This window comes from Schistocerca cancellata, chromosome 4 (assembly GCF_023864275.1).
Source record: "Schistocerca cancellata isolate TAMUIC-IGC-003103 chromosome 4, iqSchCanc2.1, whole genome shotgun sequence".
NCBI lineage: Eukaryota > Metazoa > Arthropoda > Insecta > Orthoptera > Acrididae > Schistocerca > Schistocerca cancellata.
The window spans coordinates 226,256,931-226,279,983 of NC_064629.1; the positions used below are offsets into that span (position 1 = coordinate 226,256,931).

Below are 23,053 nucleotides of genomic sequence, written 5' to 3' on the forward strand. Positions count from 1 at the left end.
CCCCTGTCCAAGTTTGGATCTCGCAGAAATATAGGTCATACAGATCTCACAGGTGGGCGATGTGACTCTTTTTTACTTTCAGCATTGGACAACATCTCACATATCTTATTGAAGTACCTCCTTCACCTTCCCCAAGGACAGACATGTCCCAAGTATAGATGTATTTCCTCTGCCTAGAGATTTGCATCGCAACATTGTCCACCGTTTATTCTTGGGTTAAGATGAATTGGCATGTCACAAACTTTTGCACAAGAAGCATTTTGAATACTGTGCTGTACCAGAATATATTTCCACAACACAATAAAGAGAGAAAAATATGTGTTGCATGCCTGTGACCACAGTGCTAGATTCTCCAGAGTATATAGTTAACAGAATAGAAATTTATGTACAGCATATCAATGCTAGATAAGTGTAACTTTATCATACATTTCATTGTCAAGCACATCTAACATACAGTTATGGTAAGTGTGTGTCCAACAGTATCAGTGTCTGGGATGTGTAAGTCATTTTTATGTTTCAAGATGTAAATGAAATTTTTTTAATTATAGCTAATTTTTTACTGTCTAAATAATATCTCACTGTTTTTGAGATGACTGTAGTATTTATTTCCCTTCCTTTCTTTTCGAGGTTGTCATATTCTTAGCAAATGTCAGTCTTTTCCAATTTACTTTAGATCTTTGGAGATTATTTACGCATGTTAAAAGAAAAAAATCCAAATGCAAAGTCACAATATATGGCATGTATTATGTTCCCCTATTTTTTTTAGTCATATTTCTATGAGAACCTGTAATGTGACATTCTGTGGCCTGAATTTTCCTATGAAAAACAATATTTATCAACATTACAAGAAATATGGCAAAAGTAATATCCAGTGTGACGTTTTCTAGGGACTTCATTAACATGGTGATATGCTGCTTGTTTGCAGATCAATTAACAGAAGCTCACAGGAATATCGTGAATTGTCATTCATTTGCCTCATAACAAACATAATCTAAATAATTTGATTTGGGTACAGGAGACACATCAAATTGTGGTAAAATTTCACCATAAACAAAGAACAGTTGATGTTGTCAGACAGAATCGTAATCATAACACAATTTTGTTATACATACATACAATAAAATCTAACACTCAATTACCCCTTGCACAAATTATCATTTCATCCTCTGAATTCTTCTACTGAATAGTAACATTTCTCTCACAGAATCTGCTGCAGCCTCATTTTCAAAATTTCTGGCTTCATGTTAAATATGTTTTTTCTCATTAACTTGTATATTGTCATCCCCATATATTGTGGAGTCTGTGCATATAATTTCAACTGGTGTGAGGGTAGCATAAAATTATTTTTATTTATTGTGTTATACCTATTGTTGAAATGATTCTCAAAAAATGGTTCAAATGGCTCTGAGCACTATGGGACTTAACTTCCAAGGTCATCAGTCCCCTAGAACTTAGAACTACTTAAACTTAACTAACCTAAGGACATCACACACATCCATGCCCGAGGCAGGATTCGAACCTACGACCATAGCGGTCACGCGGTTCCAGACTGTAGCGCCTTTAAATGCTTGGCCACACCGGCCGGCAAATGATTCTCCTCAGATAATTTTTGTCTGGTGTGTAGGAAGGTTACAATTTCATAAGTGTATATGGAGGGAACAGTTAGGATTTGTAGTTTCTGAAATACTTGGCAACAAGTCTTTGTTCGCTGTGCAGTACACATGTATCAGATAATTTTCTTTCATAGTTTCAGTATTCAAGATACACTACTTGAGCATCCCCAGAAAATTATCACATATCTAACAAAAGATTCAAAATAACAATGATAAGCATTTTTTGTGTACTCAAGTCAGTGGAATTTGCTATATTTGCATTTCAAAGGCAAAACTGCTTAATTTATTTGATAGGAAGTCAATATGTGTGTTCCAATTTAAGTTCTTGTCCACATTTAACCCAGGAATTTGACCATGTTAACTTTTTTCATAGGTTGATTGTTATGTTGTACTTTAACTTCCACACACTTTGAATGTTTGGTTTTGAAATGTTTCATATGGATTTTTGTTATGTTCAGTTTCAACCCATTTAACTGTAACCAGTTTTCTAAGATATCCAGTGTGCTTGCAATGGAGGACAGAATTTTTTCTGCATCATCATCTTCAATTAAAACAGAAGTACCATCTGCAAACAGAACTGATGGGGAAATTATATTTAAAACTAAGTCATTTACATAGAATAAGAACAGAATTGGCCCCAAAATGGAGCTTTGAGGCACACCTTGTGATACTGTACTCCATTTAGAATAGTAATTCACTGTATCTGAGGTGACAGTTACCCTTTGTTTTCTCTTGTGTAAGTATGATGTTAGCCAATTTAGAGCATTCACCTTAATCCTGTATTTGTCTAATTTGCAGATACATGAGTTATGCCACACAGAGTCCAAAGGGTCTAGAAAAATTATTATCTAGAAAGGGAATATCTACAGCACACCATTGTTTCCCAGACTTTAAACATGTTTATGGAAGTAGGTAACCGATGCCATAACACTTTCAAAAAGCAACAAGAAGAAAAATATTAATTTATGAATTAGAAGAAACTGTGGATGATAATGTGGTCAAATGACCATCAATAATCTCTCAATCAGTTAAGCCTGGAACAAACGTGTGCAGCTAGACCATTTGGAAAGTAATGGTAGTCATACACTTATTATCAGCCAACACAGAGCTCATGCATTGAATCCAGCTGTTGTCAGACATTACATCATGTTTTTTGATGATTACTGCAACAATTAGTGAGCAACAGCTACATATTTTACACTGATGAAGCCTGTTTCTCTATAACTAGTAATTGCCAAAATTGCAACAAAGTAGATTATCAACAGCTGTCTTAATTTTGTGTTGTCACTTATTCAAAAATAATATTAGTAGATTTGATTGTGCTGATATTTTACATTTTATTTTCTCTTGTGAAAGATAAAATTTTTCACAAAATATTGTTGATTTTTGTCCTTGTTTAAGAACTCTATTACAGATTTTATATCACTATTTTAACGTCTTTGTATTTCCTGTAACATCTTGCTCTTTTTAAAGATCTCTGATCCTCCCTTTATACTTATTACTGCTCATATTCAGATGCTGGCAGAGGTTTATCCACTTTAGTATGTTTCATATTATTTTAACAACTGAAATTAATATCAGTAATGACTCCCAGATAAATCACTTACAGAATAACTACAAATAATCAAAATTATTGATTATTTCAGTTCATAATGTTTAATACCTTATTATGTATACTGCTGATGTACTTTACCACTTACTTTCCTGTAGCTCTCTCTCCCTTACATTGAACAGCAGAAAATTTTCCATCTGCATCACAGCTTGGATGCCATGTAATATCCTTGTCATATCCATATTGTGGACATGATTCTGCAGGTATATTAGAATATCAATAAGAAAGTTTAAACTGATATGACTGGTACAAGTGATGTTTTGAGAAAAATAGTTCCATACATACTGCTATCTTTGGTACAGCCTTTTGTAGTACAACTGTATCCAGGAGCACACTGCATGCTATCTGCAGCTGCATCTTTATCACATTCTTTTCCTTCAACTATGAACCAAAAAAAAAATGTCAGAAAATTTTTATTTCATAGAACTTGTAGTGTTTCATAAATAACAATATGAGAATTAATATTATTTTCCATTTATTATCGTAGCACATGCATTTAACAGTTCACAACTTTGTTTAATTTGTAGAAGATATCAACGGTCCGCATCTGCGAAGCATGCTGCAAAGTTGTTTCTATTTGCATTTAAATTCATGTGCTATGCATATCAAAAATAATGGTTTTATCAATCAAAAAACTGTTCTAATTTTTTTCCTTATGACACTTGTGTCTATGTTTTCTTGAAAAAAAAAAAAAAAAAGAACAGTTTTGTTGTGAAGTTCTCTAGATTCGCCAGAACATTTCTTAGTAAAAATGAACAACAGATTGGATTCTGGTCTAGAAGTTCTGTATATTTCACTTACTTGCATTAATGCAACCAGGACAGCAACCACACAAAGAGGCTGTTGGATAGTAGATGGTATCAGCTGGACAATCATCCTCAGTAATATCTGTAACACACTGTCTTTCACTGTCACAGCCATACAGAATACTGTCACATGTCTCAGCACTATCTAGGTATTGACAGTATATACAACTCATGAAAGTGGATAACGTTACAATTACAATGATACTCTTTGTGCACATTTTGTACTGATTTAGGTAGAGACAGTAGCCTCTTCTTACTGTCAGAGGCAAATGTCAATCTTACAGTTGCTCTGTATCAATGACGTGAAGCACATGTGCCACAAAATGGATATGATAAGATATCAAACTGTATATCTCACAATCAGATTCAAGACACACCCATTGCTTACGTTTGAGCAGATAAAAGTGCTGTTGAAAGTTTCCATAATGTGAGCATAACCATGCTACAGAAAACATGTCAATCTGATAAGCAACATCAAGAAACAAAACATATGTTATATGTGCTGCTGTATGATGACTGTTAAACAAACAGACATTTGTGATTTTTTATGACAGACATACATTTGTTGTAAACTTGTGCCACAGGTTCTTCATTTTATTTTTTAGCTAAGCCAGAAACTTGCATAAATTACAAACTTCATTATAGACCTTAATACAGAAGTGTGTCACCTTTACTGTTATACTTTAGTAATGGATTTTTAAGTGTATATGGTACTTTTGAACGTCCATGTTATTTCCTTATATGCTTTTTTCCCTTAACAATATAAACTTATTTGGAAATAGTGTGCAATTCTGAATATTTCACAAAATATCCACCTACACACTTTACTGTTTCTTGGCATTACACATGTATTATATGAACACTTGTATCATTATAGGATCATTGCCATTATCATTTTAACCATGTATCATCTCATCTCCATTTTTGACTTGTGCTATATCATCATATGCTTCTCCACGCACAATGTATGATCTACAGGATTAATAAAATTACAATTACAATTACAATTATGATAACTCAAAATGCTCCAGAATATTCCATGTTATCAGTATATTTCTATTTCTCAAATATGTTATTAGTTTTTATTGCACTGAATGATATGTAATTATGATGTGTTAAATGTAAGGCTTTTTACATGTGGCTCATACTGCATAAAGAGCCTTTTTTCTGATGTATGAGAGATGAATGTGAAATAAAAATAAGCAAACAATGGCTGTCAGTAGCACAAAGCTACTCATGAAGCTAAAAGCTGGTAAGGAATATCTAAGTTCAGAAACTGAACAATGACATAAATATAACAGGAAACAGTAGACTACACAACATAGCAAAGAGTGATACAAAAGAACTCATAATGTCTCTTAAACGGAGATTAACATGTGTTCAGAGATGCAAATATAATTGTTTACTTCATTGCATACCATCATGTCCTTCCTAACTGGTCCTGTACAAAAAGATAAAGTAAATGAATAAGTACAAAATAACTGCAGCCAATTAAAGAATGTAACATTCAATGACATATTTAAAATGAGGAGATTTCACAAAACTAATGGCATTCATCTCAACAGATTAGGAAAGAGCTTTGTAACCAGAAAAGGTTTAGAAATATTAGGCAAGAATTAAGTCCTCAGCACAATATTTCAAGCATCACGCCTCTCAAAGACGAAAGGAATGTGTTTAATTCTATAAAATTACAATGAAAAGTAATAGGAGTTATTTCTTAAGAGAACAAATACGATGACAAGAACAATATATTTTCAGGAAAACTAAACACTCCAACAGTCTTAAATTAGACACTTTCTGTATATATGATTCATATAGGCTTCATGTAAATGTACACTTGTATGACTTTACTAATGCATCATTTTTGCATTGTTATCTAAAAGGCTTGGGAAATAAAATCAAGCCTTTGTCACAGACCTAGATCCACACATAGCTGTTGTTAAATAGCACCAGAAAACTAGATATAAAATTCATTATTTCAAGTTACAGAATTATAATCCCACGTTAGTTTACTGTAATACAAGGTATAAAGGAGATGGGATCCCTATTTGTGTAAGGAAGACCAAGTTCATAAGTACTGTAGAAAAATTGTAATGAGTGAATGCTTTTTATGTTAAGAAAGCTTTTGAAGCAGTAATAATTAAATCAGTGTGTCGGTTCATGGTTTTCTTTTTAGCATGCATATATATGGACCACTCTGGAAATTTTGATGTTTTTTTTACAAAAGTATGGAATATTGTAATGTGGAAGCTAAACAGAGGGCACAGAACTGTAAATGTTATCCTATTTGGAGATCTGAATATCAACACATTTTGTGAAAACCAGGAAGTAAACATTTTGGGGATTGCATCCTATCCTATGGAGCTAAAGAATTACTTGGACCTATACCCATTAGAATATCTGATATATATGCAAGAGCTCAGTAGATCATCTGATGACCAATCATGAAAATAGTGTCTCAGCAGACATTGAAAATGGACAAATCTCTGATCACTTAGACAGAATTAGTAACAGAAGGCAATTCTGAGTTTAAACAAAACAATAAATATGAGCATAAGGAAATACTACTTTGGCAACAACATTGTCATTCTAAGATAAAGTCTGAGGGAATTATCTTAGGAATCAGCATGTAGAGCTGATGGTATTGACAAGAAAAGGAAAGGTTTTTAGAACTTTTAGCTTGGTACAATGATATCAAGGAAGATGTTGACTGCACACTGCAGCCCTACCCTGTCCCCACCATGCCCCTGCTCACAGCATACTCCCACAAGCAGCACTACAGCATCCTCCACCCCTACTCTTCTGTACATACCCCTCTCCACCCCAATGTCCCCCATATCCCTATCAACCAGAGATTGCTTCTAACATCAGATGCAGTTGCTGTATGCAGTCTGGCCTCAGCAGCCAGGGACAGTGGATGGTAATGTGTGTGTGAGTTGCACTTGTATGTGTTTTCTACTTTAGAAGAAGGTCTCTTGACCAGAAGCTCATCTGCATAGCAGACCTTTTGTTGCTCCTGTCTGCAACTCAATGTCTCCTCTATGTGGTGAGCAGCACTCTATCTTTTCATCTATCCTTTTCATAATATTTTTGTAAATATAATTTCTGTATGTCATAGAGCTCCATTTGTGGCCTTTTACTGTTTAAATGCTATGTGAATGATTTTCCAAGTGTCCAAGAAAACAACCACCTTATCTTTATGTATGATGATGACATGTCTAGCAATGCAGAGGCACAGAATTTCTTTGAAAAAGCAAAAACTCCATTTTCATTTTTTTTAAAACCAAGGGGCATATGTAAAAGAATTGATGAAAAAGATGAGTGCCAGAGAATAGCCTGTTGATATCCTGTACTGGGATGACTTAGGTTTCAGAGAGCAATGACTATGAACAAAACCTTACTCTAAAATTTAACCCAGTGCACAACTATCTCAGTAAATAACTACACAGTGATACTGCAGTTACGCATTTTTGAAGTCACCCTTGTCACTCATTATCCCTGGAAATATATAAGTATTCTAACTTGCTACAGTTTTTTTGCCTGCAAGGAAGTTTATCATTAGATTTGTAAGGCATATTGAAATCATTTTAAAAACTGATAAAAAACACTCTTGACTACAATCAAATATTTATTTGCCATGGCTACTAGTTTCAGTCAGAATGACCATTTATACTGACATTTAAATATGAAATGAATTTAGTGAGAAGTCTAATAATAGTAGTAACATATATAATACATGAAACAGGACAAAACAATTAAAAGAAGAAATTATACCCATAATGGTGGTTGGTGGCAGAGCATATATTGTGATTCTACAAACATCAGCTGCTAAGGAGAGCAATGTAGTTGTTGCTGAAATATGCAAATTTCTGCCTACTGAATGCTGAATTATATCAGCAATAGCCAGTCAGGCATACAAGACATAAAACAATTGTTACAATAAGACAGATATAGAAAAGTTACACAAAAGCTAATAACAAATGAAAAAATAGGTACATCACATTACATAAAATAACTGCTGTAAACAGCATTTTCTCAATATGTGATAAAAATGTTAATAGAAGAGATAATCAATAATAATCAGTTGTGAGAACACTGATAGCTATTTAGGGGATTTTCCAAAAATTTCAATATCATATTAGATCATCTGCCAACAAAGATAGTGGTAGTTCGATGGAGACAGCGCTGATGTATCAATATGCGACATCCAGTGGATGATGATTTCGCTGAAATTCTCTTCTGTTCAAATTTGCACATTGGCATCTCTATGCTGCTTCCATGGTAAATAATAGCATCACTTAAGAAGTATTTTCAATGACACTACAATCCAGGAGCAGTCTACAATACCTGACATGCATTTCTACATACCTGCCTGTATGCCAGTACGTATTTAACATCCAGCCACTGTCACATCTTTAAAATCATCTTCCACAGGATGTTACATACCAACACATAAACAGGAGCATCCATGGGAACAATTGGTGTCACTTAACTACTATCCGTGCTAGCATACGTCCTATGAGATTTCAGCAAATCTCCACAAATTGCTATCAGTGTTCTCACAACCAATTATTATTGGTTATCTCTTCTATATATATTTTATCATAAACTGATGAAATACTGTTTATTGCAGTTATTTTATATAATGTAATGTACATATTTCTTCATTTTTATTAGCTTTTGTGTAACTATTCTGTATCTACCTTATTGTAACAATTGTTTTATGCCCCGTATGCCTGATTGGTATGACTGATGCAATTCAGTATTCAGTTTTCGGTAGGAAGAACTTTGTGTATTTAAGGAACAGGTACATTGCTCTCCTTAGCAGTTGATGTTTGTGGTGTCACAACATCTGCTCTGCCACTGCCTACCATCAGGGTATAATTTCTTCTTTTAACATTTGTTATATATCATGCATTTTATATTTTACTACTATTATCAGAGATCCTTCTAAATCAATTTTGCATTTAAATTTAAGTATAAATTAGCTAAAGATGGTCACATTCTCACTGAAACCCATAACCACTACAAATAAATATTTTATTTTGGTCAAGACTAATTTCAATTTATTTTTAAAATGGCTTCAATTTGCCTTAGAAACATAATGATGAACTTCCTTGCAAGCAAAAAACTTTGCACCAAGCTGGAGTACTTATACACTTGCAGGAGAAATGAGTGACAATTGTGCCATCAAAGATGCATAACTATTGTGTAATTATGTAGTTATTTAGTGAGACATTTGGGCACTGCGTTAAATTTTAAAATAAGGTTTTGTTCAAAGTCATTGCTCTCTGAAACCTAAATCTTCCTAGTATGACATCTCAATGGGCTGTTTTGTAGCTGTCATCTTTTCCACTGTATTTATTACTAACTCATGAATGTGTAATACTTAGTCTAAAATCTGCAAGCTAGCAAGTTGAAATGTTCAATTAAAACATATGCTATAACTATTAAAAAAGCATACAGGAAAGTTGTAACAGCAAGAAAAACATTAAACAGTGATACACATATTAGGATAAGTATGAAGAAAGCAAAATCAGTCTGGAAAGTAACATTGTTAGGGACAAAGTACATAACAGAAAAATTACCATACAAACTACAGGAAAAATTAATGAGGATCCACTAATGTTGCTACAATATTCAATGAACATTATTCAAGTGTAGCCCAAAACTTAATTAAAAACAATATAATTTTGAACCCTAGGCCTAACATAAAAATTCCTATAAATAGAAAAACTATGTTTTTGTATCCAGTTACAACAGAAGTAAAAAATGCTATTTGCATCCTAAAAAAAGAAAATGTCACATGGCAATGATGTTATACATACCAATCAAAGTAATCAAACTTAGTGCAGAAAATGTAATTTAACTCCTTACAGACATTATTAACATTTTTGAGACAGTGTCTGCCCATTGCCTGTGCTCAAGTGAGACTCGAGTACTGTATTAAATAAGTTAATATCTCATTTTACACAGGGATATTCACTAGAGCTCTCAAAAAATTGACAATGAGACATCTTTTTAAAGATACAGTAAAGAGAAAGAAAGTGTTGTTGTTAGGTAGTTCCCATGGAAGAGGTGTTGGCCAACTTTTGCAGGATGAACTAGGATCAGAATACCAGGTCACCAATTTTTTTAAACCTAGTGCTGGTCTGGAGCAGGTGACAGAGGATTTAGGATCACTTTGCAAAGATTTCACTAAGGAAGACACCGTAGTTATAGTGGGTGGGGCAGGTAACAGTATTGACAGAGTTCCTGGGTACAGTATAGAGTGTGACCTGGCGAAGATTGCATCAGCATCGAAGCATACTAGTGTTGAGTTTGTATCTGTTCTTGGGCGCCATGACCGACCTCATTTGAACTCTTCTGTCAAGAGAGTTAATTTGGAGCTGGAACGGCTGCTCATGTCGGGTGTGGGGTCACACATTGGTGTGGTTCATGTTGATTCTCTCAGTAGGTGGGATTATACTAGGCATGGCCTTCACCTCAACAGGAAGAGGAAGGGTAAATTGGCTGGGGAAATAGCAGGAAAGTTAAAGGGTGGAGGCACTGTCATGAGTGGTAAAATACCAGTGGTTATAGGATTTAGAAAAGACCCTTTTTTAGGGTAGGGAGGACGGAAAGAAAGCAAATTTTAAGAGAGGTTAGAACGGAGACAAACCTTCAGTTTGAGAAAGAAATCAAAAAACATAATTCCAGCTTATTACATCAGCATAAACAGCTGTTGGTTAAGAATTTTCAACTGTCAGCAGATATTTTAACTCCACCCAATTTTAACTCAGTCAATGTGAAATGTCAGCTATCTTTATTGCATCAAAATATTCGAGGACTGAGAAATAAAATTAATGAATTAACTATCTGTATAGATGAATTAGAGTCCACCCAGCCGACATAATCTGCCTCTCTGAACATCATGTGACCACTGGTATAGAACTTTTAAGTGTTACAGGGTTTAGGTTAGCATCTCACTTTTGTAGATCAGAAATGGAGAAAGGAGGAGTTGCCACATTCATCAGGAACTGTCATAAATTTAAGAACATAGACATTCACAAATTTTGCCTAGAACAGCATATGGAAGCATGTGCAACAGAATTAGAATTTTACAAAAAATCCTTCATAATATTAAGTGTATATCGAGCACCTGCAGGTAACTTTAATCTGTTTTTAAACCACCTTGAAGCTGTACTGGCCCATTTAACAACCAAAAACAAAGAAATAGTGGTTGCTGGTGATTTCAATGTAGATTTCCTTAAAGACTCTCCCAATAAGAACTTATTTGAGTTAGTAACACTATCATTCAACTTAATTCCCACTGTAAAGTTCCCCACCAGGATAGCCACTTGCTCACAAACAGCCATTGATAATATCTTTATAGAAAAGTCCAATGAACAAAATTATATTACAAAACCAATAGTCAATGGCCTCTCAGACCATGACATGCAGTTCCTTCTGTTAAATGTTAATACTGAACAGGATATAAAATCTGTTAAATCTGAGCTCAAGAGGGTAATCAGTAAGCCAAAAATTGATTATTTTAGGACATTCCTCAGAGACATTCACTGGACTGATGTTTACAGTGCTCATGGCATGAATGAAAAATATAACATTTTTGCTAATAAAGTGCTTACCTTATTCGAACACTGCTTTCCCCCAAAACTTACCAAGGTTAGAGCAAAGTCTACAAAGAAGCCATGGATTACTCGAGGAATAGGGGTATCTTGTAAAACAAAAAGAAAACTGTATCTGTCAATCCAAAACATTTCCAATGTTGATGCTATAGCACATTATAAGAAATACTGCAAAATATTAAAGACTGTAATATGGATGTCAAAGCAAATATATTACAAGGAAAAGATAGTCATATCAGATAACAAAATAAAGAGAATATGGGATATAGTGAAGGAGGAGACCGGTAGAACCAGACATGAAGAGGAACAAATAGCATTAAGAGTAAATGATACATTGGTGACAGATGTGTATAGTGTTGCAGAACTTTTTAACAAACATTTTATAACTGTTACTGAAAAGATGGGGTTGTCAGGTACGGTAGATGATGCTATGGATTACCTTACCAGACATTTCAAGTAGCTTCCATAATATGAATTTGACCCTCACTACCCCAACAGAAATAATGTCCATCAGAAAATCTTTAAAAACAAAAACATCTAGTGGGTATGATGAAATATCAACAAAGTTAATTAAAGAATGTGATTCTGAGCTAAGTAACATATTAAGCTATCTGTGTAACCAGTCATTTATCAGTGGAATATTTCCTGAATGGCTGAAATATGCTGAAGTTAAGCCACTGTTTAAGAAGGGAGATAAAGAAATAGCATCAAATTTCCATCCAATTTCACTGTTGCCAGCATTCTCAAAAATTTTCGAAAAAGTAATGTACAGTCATCTTTATAACCATCTTATCTCAAATAACATACTGTCAAAGTCACAGTTTGGATTTCTAAAAGGTTCTGATATTGAGAAGGCTATCTACACTTACAGTGAAAATGTGCTTAATTCATTAGACAAAAAATTGCAGGCAACTGGTATATTTTGTGATCTGTCAAAGGCATTTGACTGTGTAAATCACAATATCCTTTTAAGCAAACTAGAATATTATAGTGTAACAGGAAATGCTGCAAAATGGTTCAAATCTTATATCTCTGGCAGGAAACAAAGGGTGTTATTAGGAAAGAGACATTTAACAAGCTATCAGGCATCATCCAACTGGGAACTAATTACATGTGGGGTCCCACAAGGTTCCATTTTGGGGCCCTTACTTTTTCTTGTGTATATCAATGACCTTTCATCAGTAACATTACCAGATGCCAAGTTTGTTTTGTTTGCCGATGATACAAACATTGCAATAAATAGCAAATCAAGTGTAGTCTTAGAAAGATCAGCCAATAAAATATTTGTGGACATTAATCACTGGTTCCTAGCCAATTCTTTGTCACTAAACTTTGAAAAAACACACTACATGCAGTTCAGAACTTGTAAGGGGTGTCCCAAGAGTATATGTCTAACATACGATGACAAGAAGATAGAAGAAGTGGACAGTGTTAAATTCTTGGGATTACAGCTTGATAATAAATTCAACTGGGAGGAGCACACCACAGAACTGCTGAAGCATCTTAACAAATCTCTGTTTGCAATGCGAATTTTGTCAGACATAGGGGATATAAAAATGAAAAAGCTGGCATACTATGCTTACTTTCATTCCATAATGTCATATGGGATTATTTTTTGGGGTAATTCATCAAGCCAAGCTAAAGTTTTCCGGGCACAAAAACGTGCAGTAAGAGTTATATGTGGTGTGAACTCAAGAACATCCTGCAGAAGCCTGTTTAGGGAACTAGGGATACTAACTACTGCTTCCCAATATATTTATTCCTTAATGAAATTTGTCATTAACAATATATCACTTTTTCAAACAAACAGCTCAATTCATGGAATCAATACTAGAAATAAGAATAATCTTCACAAGGATTTAAAGTCACTTAGTCTTGTATAAAAAGGTGTGCATTATTCAGGAACACACATTTTCAATAACTTGCCAGCAGCCATAAAAAGCTTAACAACCAATGAAATTCAGTTTAAGAGAAGCCTAAAGGCTTTATTGGTGGCCAACTCCTTCTACTCCATTGATGAATTTCTTAGTAAAACCAACTGATTTGTATATAAGTACAACATAACTTCTGCACCATTTCAGTGCAGTAATGTGTTCATTGTAAATAAGTATTACAGTAGTTGTATTACATGTTTATTACCTTATAAATAAATAAAAAACTTTTTTATTTTAAATTCAGTGCATTAGTATTTGTAAAATGACTCTTAGTGCTCATTAAAAAATGATGGTCATTCCACTTGGGACCTGTGGAATGGTACATTAGCTTATTTGTTTTAGTTGTAAATATTTGTCATGTATTGTTGTTTTTCTGACATGTTCCTGGAGGACCTCCTCACTACGGATCAATTGGAATGAAAGTAAATCTAATCTAATCTAAGAAGATAACAGGTATTAAAAAGCAGACTACAGACTAGAGTCATAATCATCTGAATGCTCAAGAATTATTGAAGAATAATGTTTGAAACACTGCTAGATTTCCTGAATAAAAATAAAATACTCTCCTATGCACAAAATGGCTATAGGAAAAACAAAATTCATAGAAACTGCAGGATATGACTTTTGGAAACAGGTTCTTCATGCTGTAGACAATGATGAACCACACTGAGAGAAGTTTATTAACCTTTCTATGGAATTTGATGTCAACCACCATGATCTGGTTCTCAGTACATCATACTGTTATGGTTGGACAGTTAAACAATGATGAAACTTTTGTCTCAACCTTCAAAGTAGTTAGTCATGGGATAACCCAAGGTTCTGTATTAGGTTCCATATCTACATCTACATCTATACCCTGAAAACCACGATGAGGTTTACGGCAGAGGGTATGTCCCATTTTACCAATTATTAGGGTGCCTTTCTGTTCCATCCATCTATGAAGCATGGGAAGAATGATTTTTTGAATGCCTCTGTACATGCAGTAATTATTCTAATCTTATCTGAAGGTCCCTATGTGAGTGATACATAGAGGGCTGCAGTATTCTCCTAGAGTAATCATCTGAAGCTGGTTCTTGAAACTTTGCTAATGGACTTTCTCAGGATATTTTCAAGTTTTCCAGTTCAGTTCTTTCAGTATCTCTGTGACACTCTCCCACAGAGTAAACAAACCTGTGACCATTCATACTGCCCATCTCTGTATATGTTCAATATCGTCTGTCAGTCCTGTCTGGTACAGATCCCACACACTTGAGTAATATTCTAGAACCTGTTGCACAAGTGATTTGTAAGCAATATCTTTGTAGACTGATTGCACTTCCCCAGTATTCCACCAATAAACTGAAGTCTATCACCTTCTTTACCCAAAACAGGATTTATGTGATCATTACATTTCATATCCCTACAAAGTGTTACACCCAAGTATTTGTATGAGTTGACCAATTCCATTGATTTTATAACTCACTGATGTTATAGACATAGGATCCAACTTTTTTTTCATTTTGTGAAGTGTAAAATTTTACATTAATGAACATTTAAAGCTGCCAATTCCTGCACCAGTTTGAAATCTTATCAAGATCTGGCTGAATATTTATGCAGCTTTTCTCAGATAGTATTTCATAATAGATAACTGAATAATCTGCAAAAAGCCTGATTTTACTACCAATATTGTTTGCAAGGTCATTAATACACAACATGAACATCAAGGATCCCAACATACTTTCATGGGGCACACCTGGTGTTAATTCTACATCACCATTTATCACCAGGTGTTTTTTATTCACCAGCCATGGCTAGACAGACTGTGTCAGAGTTACAATCAAGTGACTTACTATATAATGAATTACAGAATAACATCTAAACTTTATACAGGTGATGTAAATAGACTGTATTGTTCACTGATCCATTCGATTTCTTCACAGTCAAATAATTCTTGGACTGAGTATAGTGGGCATTGTTTTAGGCAGTTTGTTTCCTGAAGTTTTCCAGCGGCAGGGTCTGCAATTCAACATGAAGTTTGTGGAACATCCTCACAGAGATCACTGGAAAACTGACTCTTGTTTTGGACAGTCGGCAGGTTGGTAGATTTATGTCTTCTTTGCTGTTGGTATTATGTTTATGAATGTTATGCCTCTTGCTGTAGGTGTCTAGGTTTTCCCTTATGTGGATGAGACATAATAATACATAGTGGCTATAAACATTCATTATTCCCAATGTTCTGAATAACGGTCTGCAGTGTTCCTGGCTACTTCTCGATGTAATAATTCTTATTGCCTTCTTTTGAAGTAGCAGCACATCCTTGCAGCCTGCCAAATGACCCCATAGCTGTAATCCATACAAAATGTGGCTATGGATTGAAGCATAGTAGTCAGATATCAGAAACTGATCTGTAATCACTTTTTTTTAATCTTCATAGGAGGTATATTACATGAGAGAGTTTCTTGCATACATGCACAGTATGTCCATTCCATTAGAGTTTGTGGTCTATTGTGAAGCCTAACAGTTTCACAGAATCTATATGGTCAGAGTACGTGTTTTTTCTAAGAATGCATACCATACGCTGGGTTTTTTCTTCGTTTACTTTCGTCCTGTTGGCGATGAACCATATTTTAGTGTTTTCGACTGTACATCAGACTTCGTGACAGCTTGGGCAGAATTTTCCCCTTTGGCAATAAGAGTGGTGTCATTCACAAATTGTAGTCTCTCACCAACTTCACTTAGATCATTTACAAAAATGAGGAAAAGGTGTGGGGCTATGACCAAACCTTGTGGCATGCCGTGTTCTACCTTCTGTTCCTGGAATGTTGCTCCTTGGATTGGATCAATTTGCCTTCTTTTTTTCAAGTAAGACTGAAATGTAGCTAGAGCTGTACCTTCCACACCATAGCATTTTAGATTTTTGAGGAAGATCTTGTGGGGGATGCAGTTGAAAGCTTTGCTTAGATTGCACAGTCGAGTGTCACAAACTCTCTCTCTCCTCGAATGCCTGCATCACTTTTCTTAATAAGTCTAATGCTGTAGTGGTACAGGACTTTCCCTTCTGGAACCCATGTTGTGCATCGTTGAAGAGATTGTTTTCTTCAAATAAAGTTAGGATCTGATCTTTCGTGATGGATTAAATCACTTTTGTTAGCATAGTAATGATTGATATTGGCCTAAAACTTGACACATTACCTGGGTTTTCGTTTTTGTAAACTGGTACTGTCCTTGTAAGTTTCAATAAATCTGGGAAAACGCCTGGAGATAGGCAGTTATTTATAGCTGTTGTTAATGGCTGTGCTATTTCTCCAATAATTTTCTTTAGGACAGTACAGGACATCCGGTAGATGCCTTGAGTCTCCGAAGTTTTGTAAGATTTTACTATTTTCACTATGTCATTTGCATGTACTTTTTTCCGTGTTTCAAATTTACTGTGAATTTTATTTGGTAAGTAAACAGCAGGATCTATAACCGAGTCTGTGATCTCAGTAACAGTGTTTATAGCTTTGATTAAGTAATCATTGAAGTCATCAGGACTGCAGGCCTTAGAAGAGGAAGTAGGCTTCTTCCTATGTTCATTTACTAGAGTCCAGGCTGCTCTGCACAGATTATAGGCTTCTCTTGTGAATCTATCATTCTCCCTCCTTTTAGCTTCTTCTGCTTTTGTTCTGTAAAATCTCTTGGCCTCTAAGTAATTGCTGTGTAACAATTGTTTACTATTTGGATCTATGGCTGCTTTGTCACAGTCATTCCACATAATGACAATGTTTTTTAGATTAGCTAGCTTGTAAGGTAACAGGGGATAATATGGAACTCTTTCAAGTAGTTTAAAATTTAAAGCATGGCAGCAGAGATAATATGCTGGGCAAAAATAGACCGGAAAATATTTGTTTGTGTTTTGATGGACGTTGTAGTTCCGTTGGATAGTGTTTTGGTTTTCTTTTAATTGCAACGAATTATATAAGTGTGGTGATAATTTGTAAAATTATATAATGTATTTAGATTTAAGTATTTAAATATTATAAAATACTGTAAACGAATTGTGGCCATGTTTAGCAATTATTTTGACTATTGTGGTGTCATGTGACCCGACTCAGGACTGTGGATGTGAGCGGGAAAATCGAGGTCTTTGGTCGTTGGCCGTTGTGGTGGCGGGTTGGGAGCGGCAAAGTGCCGTGAGTGCAAGCATGGACGCTAGGGTATGCGAAGGAACAAAGTGAAAGTGTGTGGGTGTGAGACAAACAGTGTACGAATTGCACAGATTATTTACTGTTAACTTAAAAATGCATGGCCACAACGTTAAAGTGTTTCTTTTGAATAAATAAGTTTCAATCTGAACGTGTATAGTTCAATTCACTGCTCTTCAATAGCCAGCCAATATCAGACTCAATAATAGGGGTGCAAATGCAACCGTTTACTACCAATCCCCTTTACAGATGAGCCACGCAAAAAATAGGTAGTAAACGAGCCCGAGTTCTGTTGCAATTGGGGGCTCGTCCGGGATAGGACTTTCTTCCATATTCCATAGTATTTCGGAATTGAATGTCCGTCTGATGTTAGGCTTTTGAACAGTCAGTGTGGGGGCTCTGAGCTAAATCGGTGCATTAGCAGTACCGGAGTGTTTGTGCTGGACAAGATACGCGCTGCCCCGTGGTTACGCCGATATAAGGCCACCACGATTGTGAAGCAGTCAGTTACACAGTCTGATGAGTTGACCATGTGTTTGCCGCGGGTAAAACAGTCGTCCGTGCCGCGATACGTGCTGCCGCGAGAAGAAACCGTTGTCCGTGCCACGTCCATGTGTTGCTACGGGTAAAGCAGTCGAAGCTGTATCCACGTGCTGCCGACGATCAACGCCGTCGTCCGTGCCACCGACCAACACGACTACATGCTGCCAGGGGCCTACGCAACGTGTTCTCGCTCCTGATTGAGTTTGCTGTGTGTCCACGCCGCCGATTAAGATTCATTGCATAGCTGTGCTGCGGAGCTCACTGCAGACGTCGCGTCACACGAGGATTTAAAAGATAAGTACAGCCAGCAGCTACATTGCAAAATTGTGTCCTTTTCATTAGCCATGGCCGATGAGACGCGTGAATCTCAAAGTGAAGGTGAATCAGTGGATGTTAGGAGTACCTGTAGTAGCCCTAGCATGCCAAAAGAAATAGGCTGGATACCAGGAAGTGACCTCAGCACATTTTTTGTGAAACTTACTAGTAAATTAGGAGAAATAGACTGGAAAATAGGAAATATAAAAACTGCAATAGTTGGAGAAATGGATTCGAAAATATGGGATATGGAATTAAGGCTTAGTGATAAAATAAAGACAGTGAGTGAAAAATTTGATCAGCTAGATCTCAAATTCACTCAAATTACAGATAAAGTTGAAAACACAGTTAAAATTGTTGAGGGAATTATTGAGAGAGTTGATGAGGTTGAAAGAGGCCTAGTAGCCAAGGTGGACACTGTGCAAAGTAATCTTGTGGGGCAGATTCAGGTACAGGAACAGAAATGCACATTATTTCAAAGACAAACAGAGGCAGACATTGAATCCATTAAGATAGGAGTGCTGGATTGCCATAAGGGAATTACTGACAATAAGAAGGAATTAGAAGGGGAAATAAATGTCTTGAGGGAAACAGTTAATACTGTGGCAGCAGGGAATGGAAATTTATTGTTGGGATATCCTCTGGGGCATGGATTTCAGTCAAAACCTTTTAATGGGGAGAATAAATACCATGCAGTTGACTTTCTAGCTGCGTGTAAGGATAACTTTGTGACAGGGATGAGTGAGCAGGCAAAAATTAAATATGTTAAGAGGCAGTTGGAAGGGGGAGCTCAAACATGGGCAAACCAAAATGATGATAAATTTTGTGATTTTAAAACCTTCGAAAACCTGTTCTTGAACAAATACTGGGGCCAAGCAAAACAATTAAGATTGCAAAACGATTTTTTGAATGGATCCAGTTACAAGAGTGGAAAGGAAAGTATGAGAGAGTTCTGTGTTAGAGAACTGAATAAATTAAATCATCTGGATAGGCCACTGGGCGTATTAACAGAAATATCTACACTAAAGAGAAGATTACCAGAGCATTTGCAATGGGATTTGATTCACAGTGCAACAGATTCAGTGGAAGAATTTCTTAATTTTGTGGATAATATGGACAGGGCATTGTGTTACAGACCTGAATACATGGAACATAGGGAGAGTGGAAGGTATCATGAAAGGGGAAACAGTATTAATTATGAATACAGTAATAACCATAACAGGTGGAGAGAAGATAGAAGTGATCAGAATAATCAGGATAGAGATTGGAGAAGCAAGCCACAAAGGTATAACAGAAATTTTGGAGGGAGAAGAGACAATTTTGATCAGATGAGGAGTGATAGAGAAGGTATGAGAGTAGCAATGCCAGATGCAAATGGACAGGGTAGGCAATCAAAAAACTAATTGATGCCTCACTTAAGGTCCGCAGGGGGGCTGGTAATTATGTGAACAGGGCCAGACAAGGACATGATGGGATGAGTAATAAAGTCAGCAAGGAAAATAGGGAAATTGGGATATGTCATATGGATGCTGTCTTAGGAAATGAAAATCTATGGAGGGGTTTTAACAATTATAGAAATACAGATAAAAGGTATAAGAGGAAAAAAGGTATAAGAGGAAAAAAGGGAACAAGGCTAATATCAGCAATGAACAGTGGGAGTTTTACATTGATGACATGTTTAAAAGGGAAGAGAAATTACAAGCAGAGGAGGACAATATTGGTTTGTGTGCAGCAAAATTCATTGAAAGATCAGAGACAGAGGTAGTTTCATCAAAAGGGGGAACAGAAGTGGATATGGAATTAAGGGGCAATGTTCACAGTAATAATGGGTATGATGAATGGGTAGAGATGTCTATTGGAAATAGTATGGAGAATTGTGGAAAAGGTGAGGCGAGGGTTATTCAGTGTGATGTAAAGGCTAATATGAGTGGTGTATTTAACAATGTGGAAAATGCTGGTAAATCACCTACTGATAAGGTTACTGTGCTTGTGGGTGCAGGTGTTAACTGTGGTAGTGATAATGACTTCAGTGTGGATATGGAAATGTGTAATGATATGGAGAATGTTGCTGTAGGTTGCCCAGAAGATAAAATTGAAACCTATGTTTTCTTAACTGATGATGCAAGCCTCAAAGATGTTAATTGTGGATGGTTAGGAAAGGAGGAGGCTGATTATGATTTGAGTGATTGGGTGTCCTATGCAAAATTACATAAAGCTTTGACGCCTGAAGAATGGGGTAAAATAAATTTTAAAATTGCCAGAAAATTGGAAGAATTAGGTGAAGAAGAGAATGTTGAGTTTGCTATTAAGGATCTGTTTGAAGGGGATACTGATGTATGTTTTGGAGAAAGACCTAAAGATATTTGCATTATGCAAGAGGAAAGCAGGAGTGAAGTAGAAAGAGATTTATTACAGGAATCAGGGCTGAGCAGAGTAGAAATAGAGGTGATACAGCCAATAATTGATATCAGTGTGGGAGGAGTTGCAGATATAGCATTATTAGACTCTGGCTCAAGTTTATCTGCAATCTCTGAATCTTTCTGGCAGCAAATTAAAGGTTTAGGATTAATAGAATTACCAGTTACAGGAGTCAAAATTAAGACAGCAACTGGGACATGTAGCAAGCCCATCAGCAGGGAAGTATTACTGGAATTTAATAGTAATGAGTATTGTTTTGATATTAGTTGCTTTGTGGTGAAGGGTTTGGCATTGAATGTAATTTTGGGTATGGACTTCTTGTACAAGTATGACTGTAGCATTTTTGTAAAGGACAGAATGGTAGAATTTGATGCTGGTGGAAATAGACGAAGAATAAAATTTAAAGGGGAATTAAAAGGAGGTGAGACTATTACTCATTTACAAAGGATAGAAGAGGTAGGTGATGAGATCTGCACTGAACAGCAGATACATGACAAAGTGAATGAAATGGGAGATTTAAATGAGGAACAAAAGGTGCAGCTTACAGGTTTGTTGTGGAAGCATAAGCATGTGTTCTCTGACAGACCTGGAAAAGTCGTAGATTTCAGTTATGTTTTGAGGGTATTGCCACATGAAGTGATTGTAGATTGTAGATTGTATTTTATTGGTCCTGTTGTCTACATAGCAGCTTATGCATAAGACATTGGACAAGTCAAGTTATAAATATACAGGCTGAAAGTAATTTCAAGGCATACATATTTAAGCTTACAATAATACACTTTACACACAAGTATTTATATAACACATTTCATAAATTTAAATATTCTTCAATGGAATAAAAGCAGTGATGCTGTAAATATGACTTTAGAGATTTTCCAGATGTATTGACCTCAGTGATAGCTTTTATGTTTTCAGGAAGTTTGTTATAGAGCTTAACTCCCATGTGAAAAGTACCTTTTTGGCACAGTGCTGTGCTGATTTGAGTCATATGTAAGTTCCTGTTTTGTCTGGTAAAGTGCTCATGTATATCACAGTTTTTTGTAGCCTCTGGTCCTTGCCTATTACATTTAATTTAAAGAACAAAAGGGTTTCCATAATGTATACACACGGTAATGGGGGAATACCAGATTTCTTAAACAGGGGTTTACAAGAGTCTCTAGGCTTGCACCCAAACAAGATTCTAATGGCCCTTTTTTGTAGTTTAAAAGTGCTATTAGCTATATTAGAGTTTCCCCAGAAGGTGACCCCATATCTAAGACGAGAATGAAAGTACGCATGATATGCATTCAATACTGTTTTCTCACTACAGCATGATTTTAATGAACAAAGAAGATAACATGTTTTGCTCAGTTCTGCATTGAGACATTCAATATGCTTATTCCATCTGATGTTACTCTGCAGCCAAAGTCCTAAGAATTTGGTTTCAGTACTGTTACCAACTGGTTCGTCATTGATAGAGACTGATGGGATAAACATGTCCTTGTTAGGAACATTGTGGAATTTTAGAGCAACGATTTTCTTACTGTTTATTACAAGCTGATTACTCTGTGCCCAGCTGCTAAGTTGTTTCGTGACCGTGTTTACTGTCTGTTGTAACTGTTCATCGTCGTCTCCTTTTAGTAGAATCGTGGTGTCATCTGCAAATATGATTGATTTGTGTGCATCAATATTTAAGCTTAGATCATTTATGTACAGAAGAAACAGAAGGGGTCCCAATACGAATCCTTGGGGTACACCACGTTTTATTTGTTTATAGTCAGATAAGTGATTAGATACAGTTTTTAGTTCAATATTTGTGTGCTTGACGCACACTGCCTGCATACGATTTGTCAGGAAGGAACTGATCCACTTGTTGGACAGACCTCGAATACCATATCTTTCTAGCTTTGATAGCAGAATTTTATGGTCCACCATGTCAAAAGCTTTTGACAAGTCAATAAAGACTCCTATTGTTTCCTGTTTTTTGTCCATCAGGTTTAGGATGGAACTGATGCACTCATAGACAGCAGTTGTCGTTGACC

At 35.8% G+C, this 23,053-nt stretch overlaps 1 protein-coding gene across 2 annotated transcripts in view; it reads right to left on the reverse strand.

Annotated features, from left to right (window-relative positions):
* The window catches only part of LOC126183757 (uncharacterized), a 166,778-nt gene that overhangs the window by 99,700 nt on the left and 44,025 nt on the right, over positions 1-23,053 (reverse strand). The window contains exons 2-4 of one of the 2 annotated variants that reach the window (XM_049925984.1): positions 4,027-4,113; positions 3,511-3,606; positions 3,314-3,422 (exon numbers count right to left, since the gene is read on the reverse strand). In XM_049925984.1, the coding sequence (XP_049781941.1) occupies positions 3,314-3,422; positions 3,511-3,606; positions 4,027-4,113 (292 nt within the window). Of the gene's footprint in view, positions 1-3,313; positions 3,423-3,510; positions 3,607-4,026; positions 4,317-23,053 lie in introns of those variants that run through there. The other variant, XM_049925983.1, reaches the window with a different exon arrangement.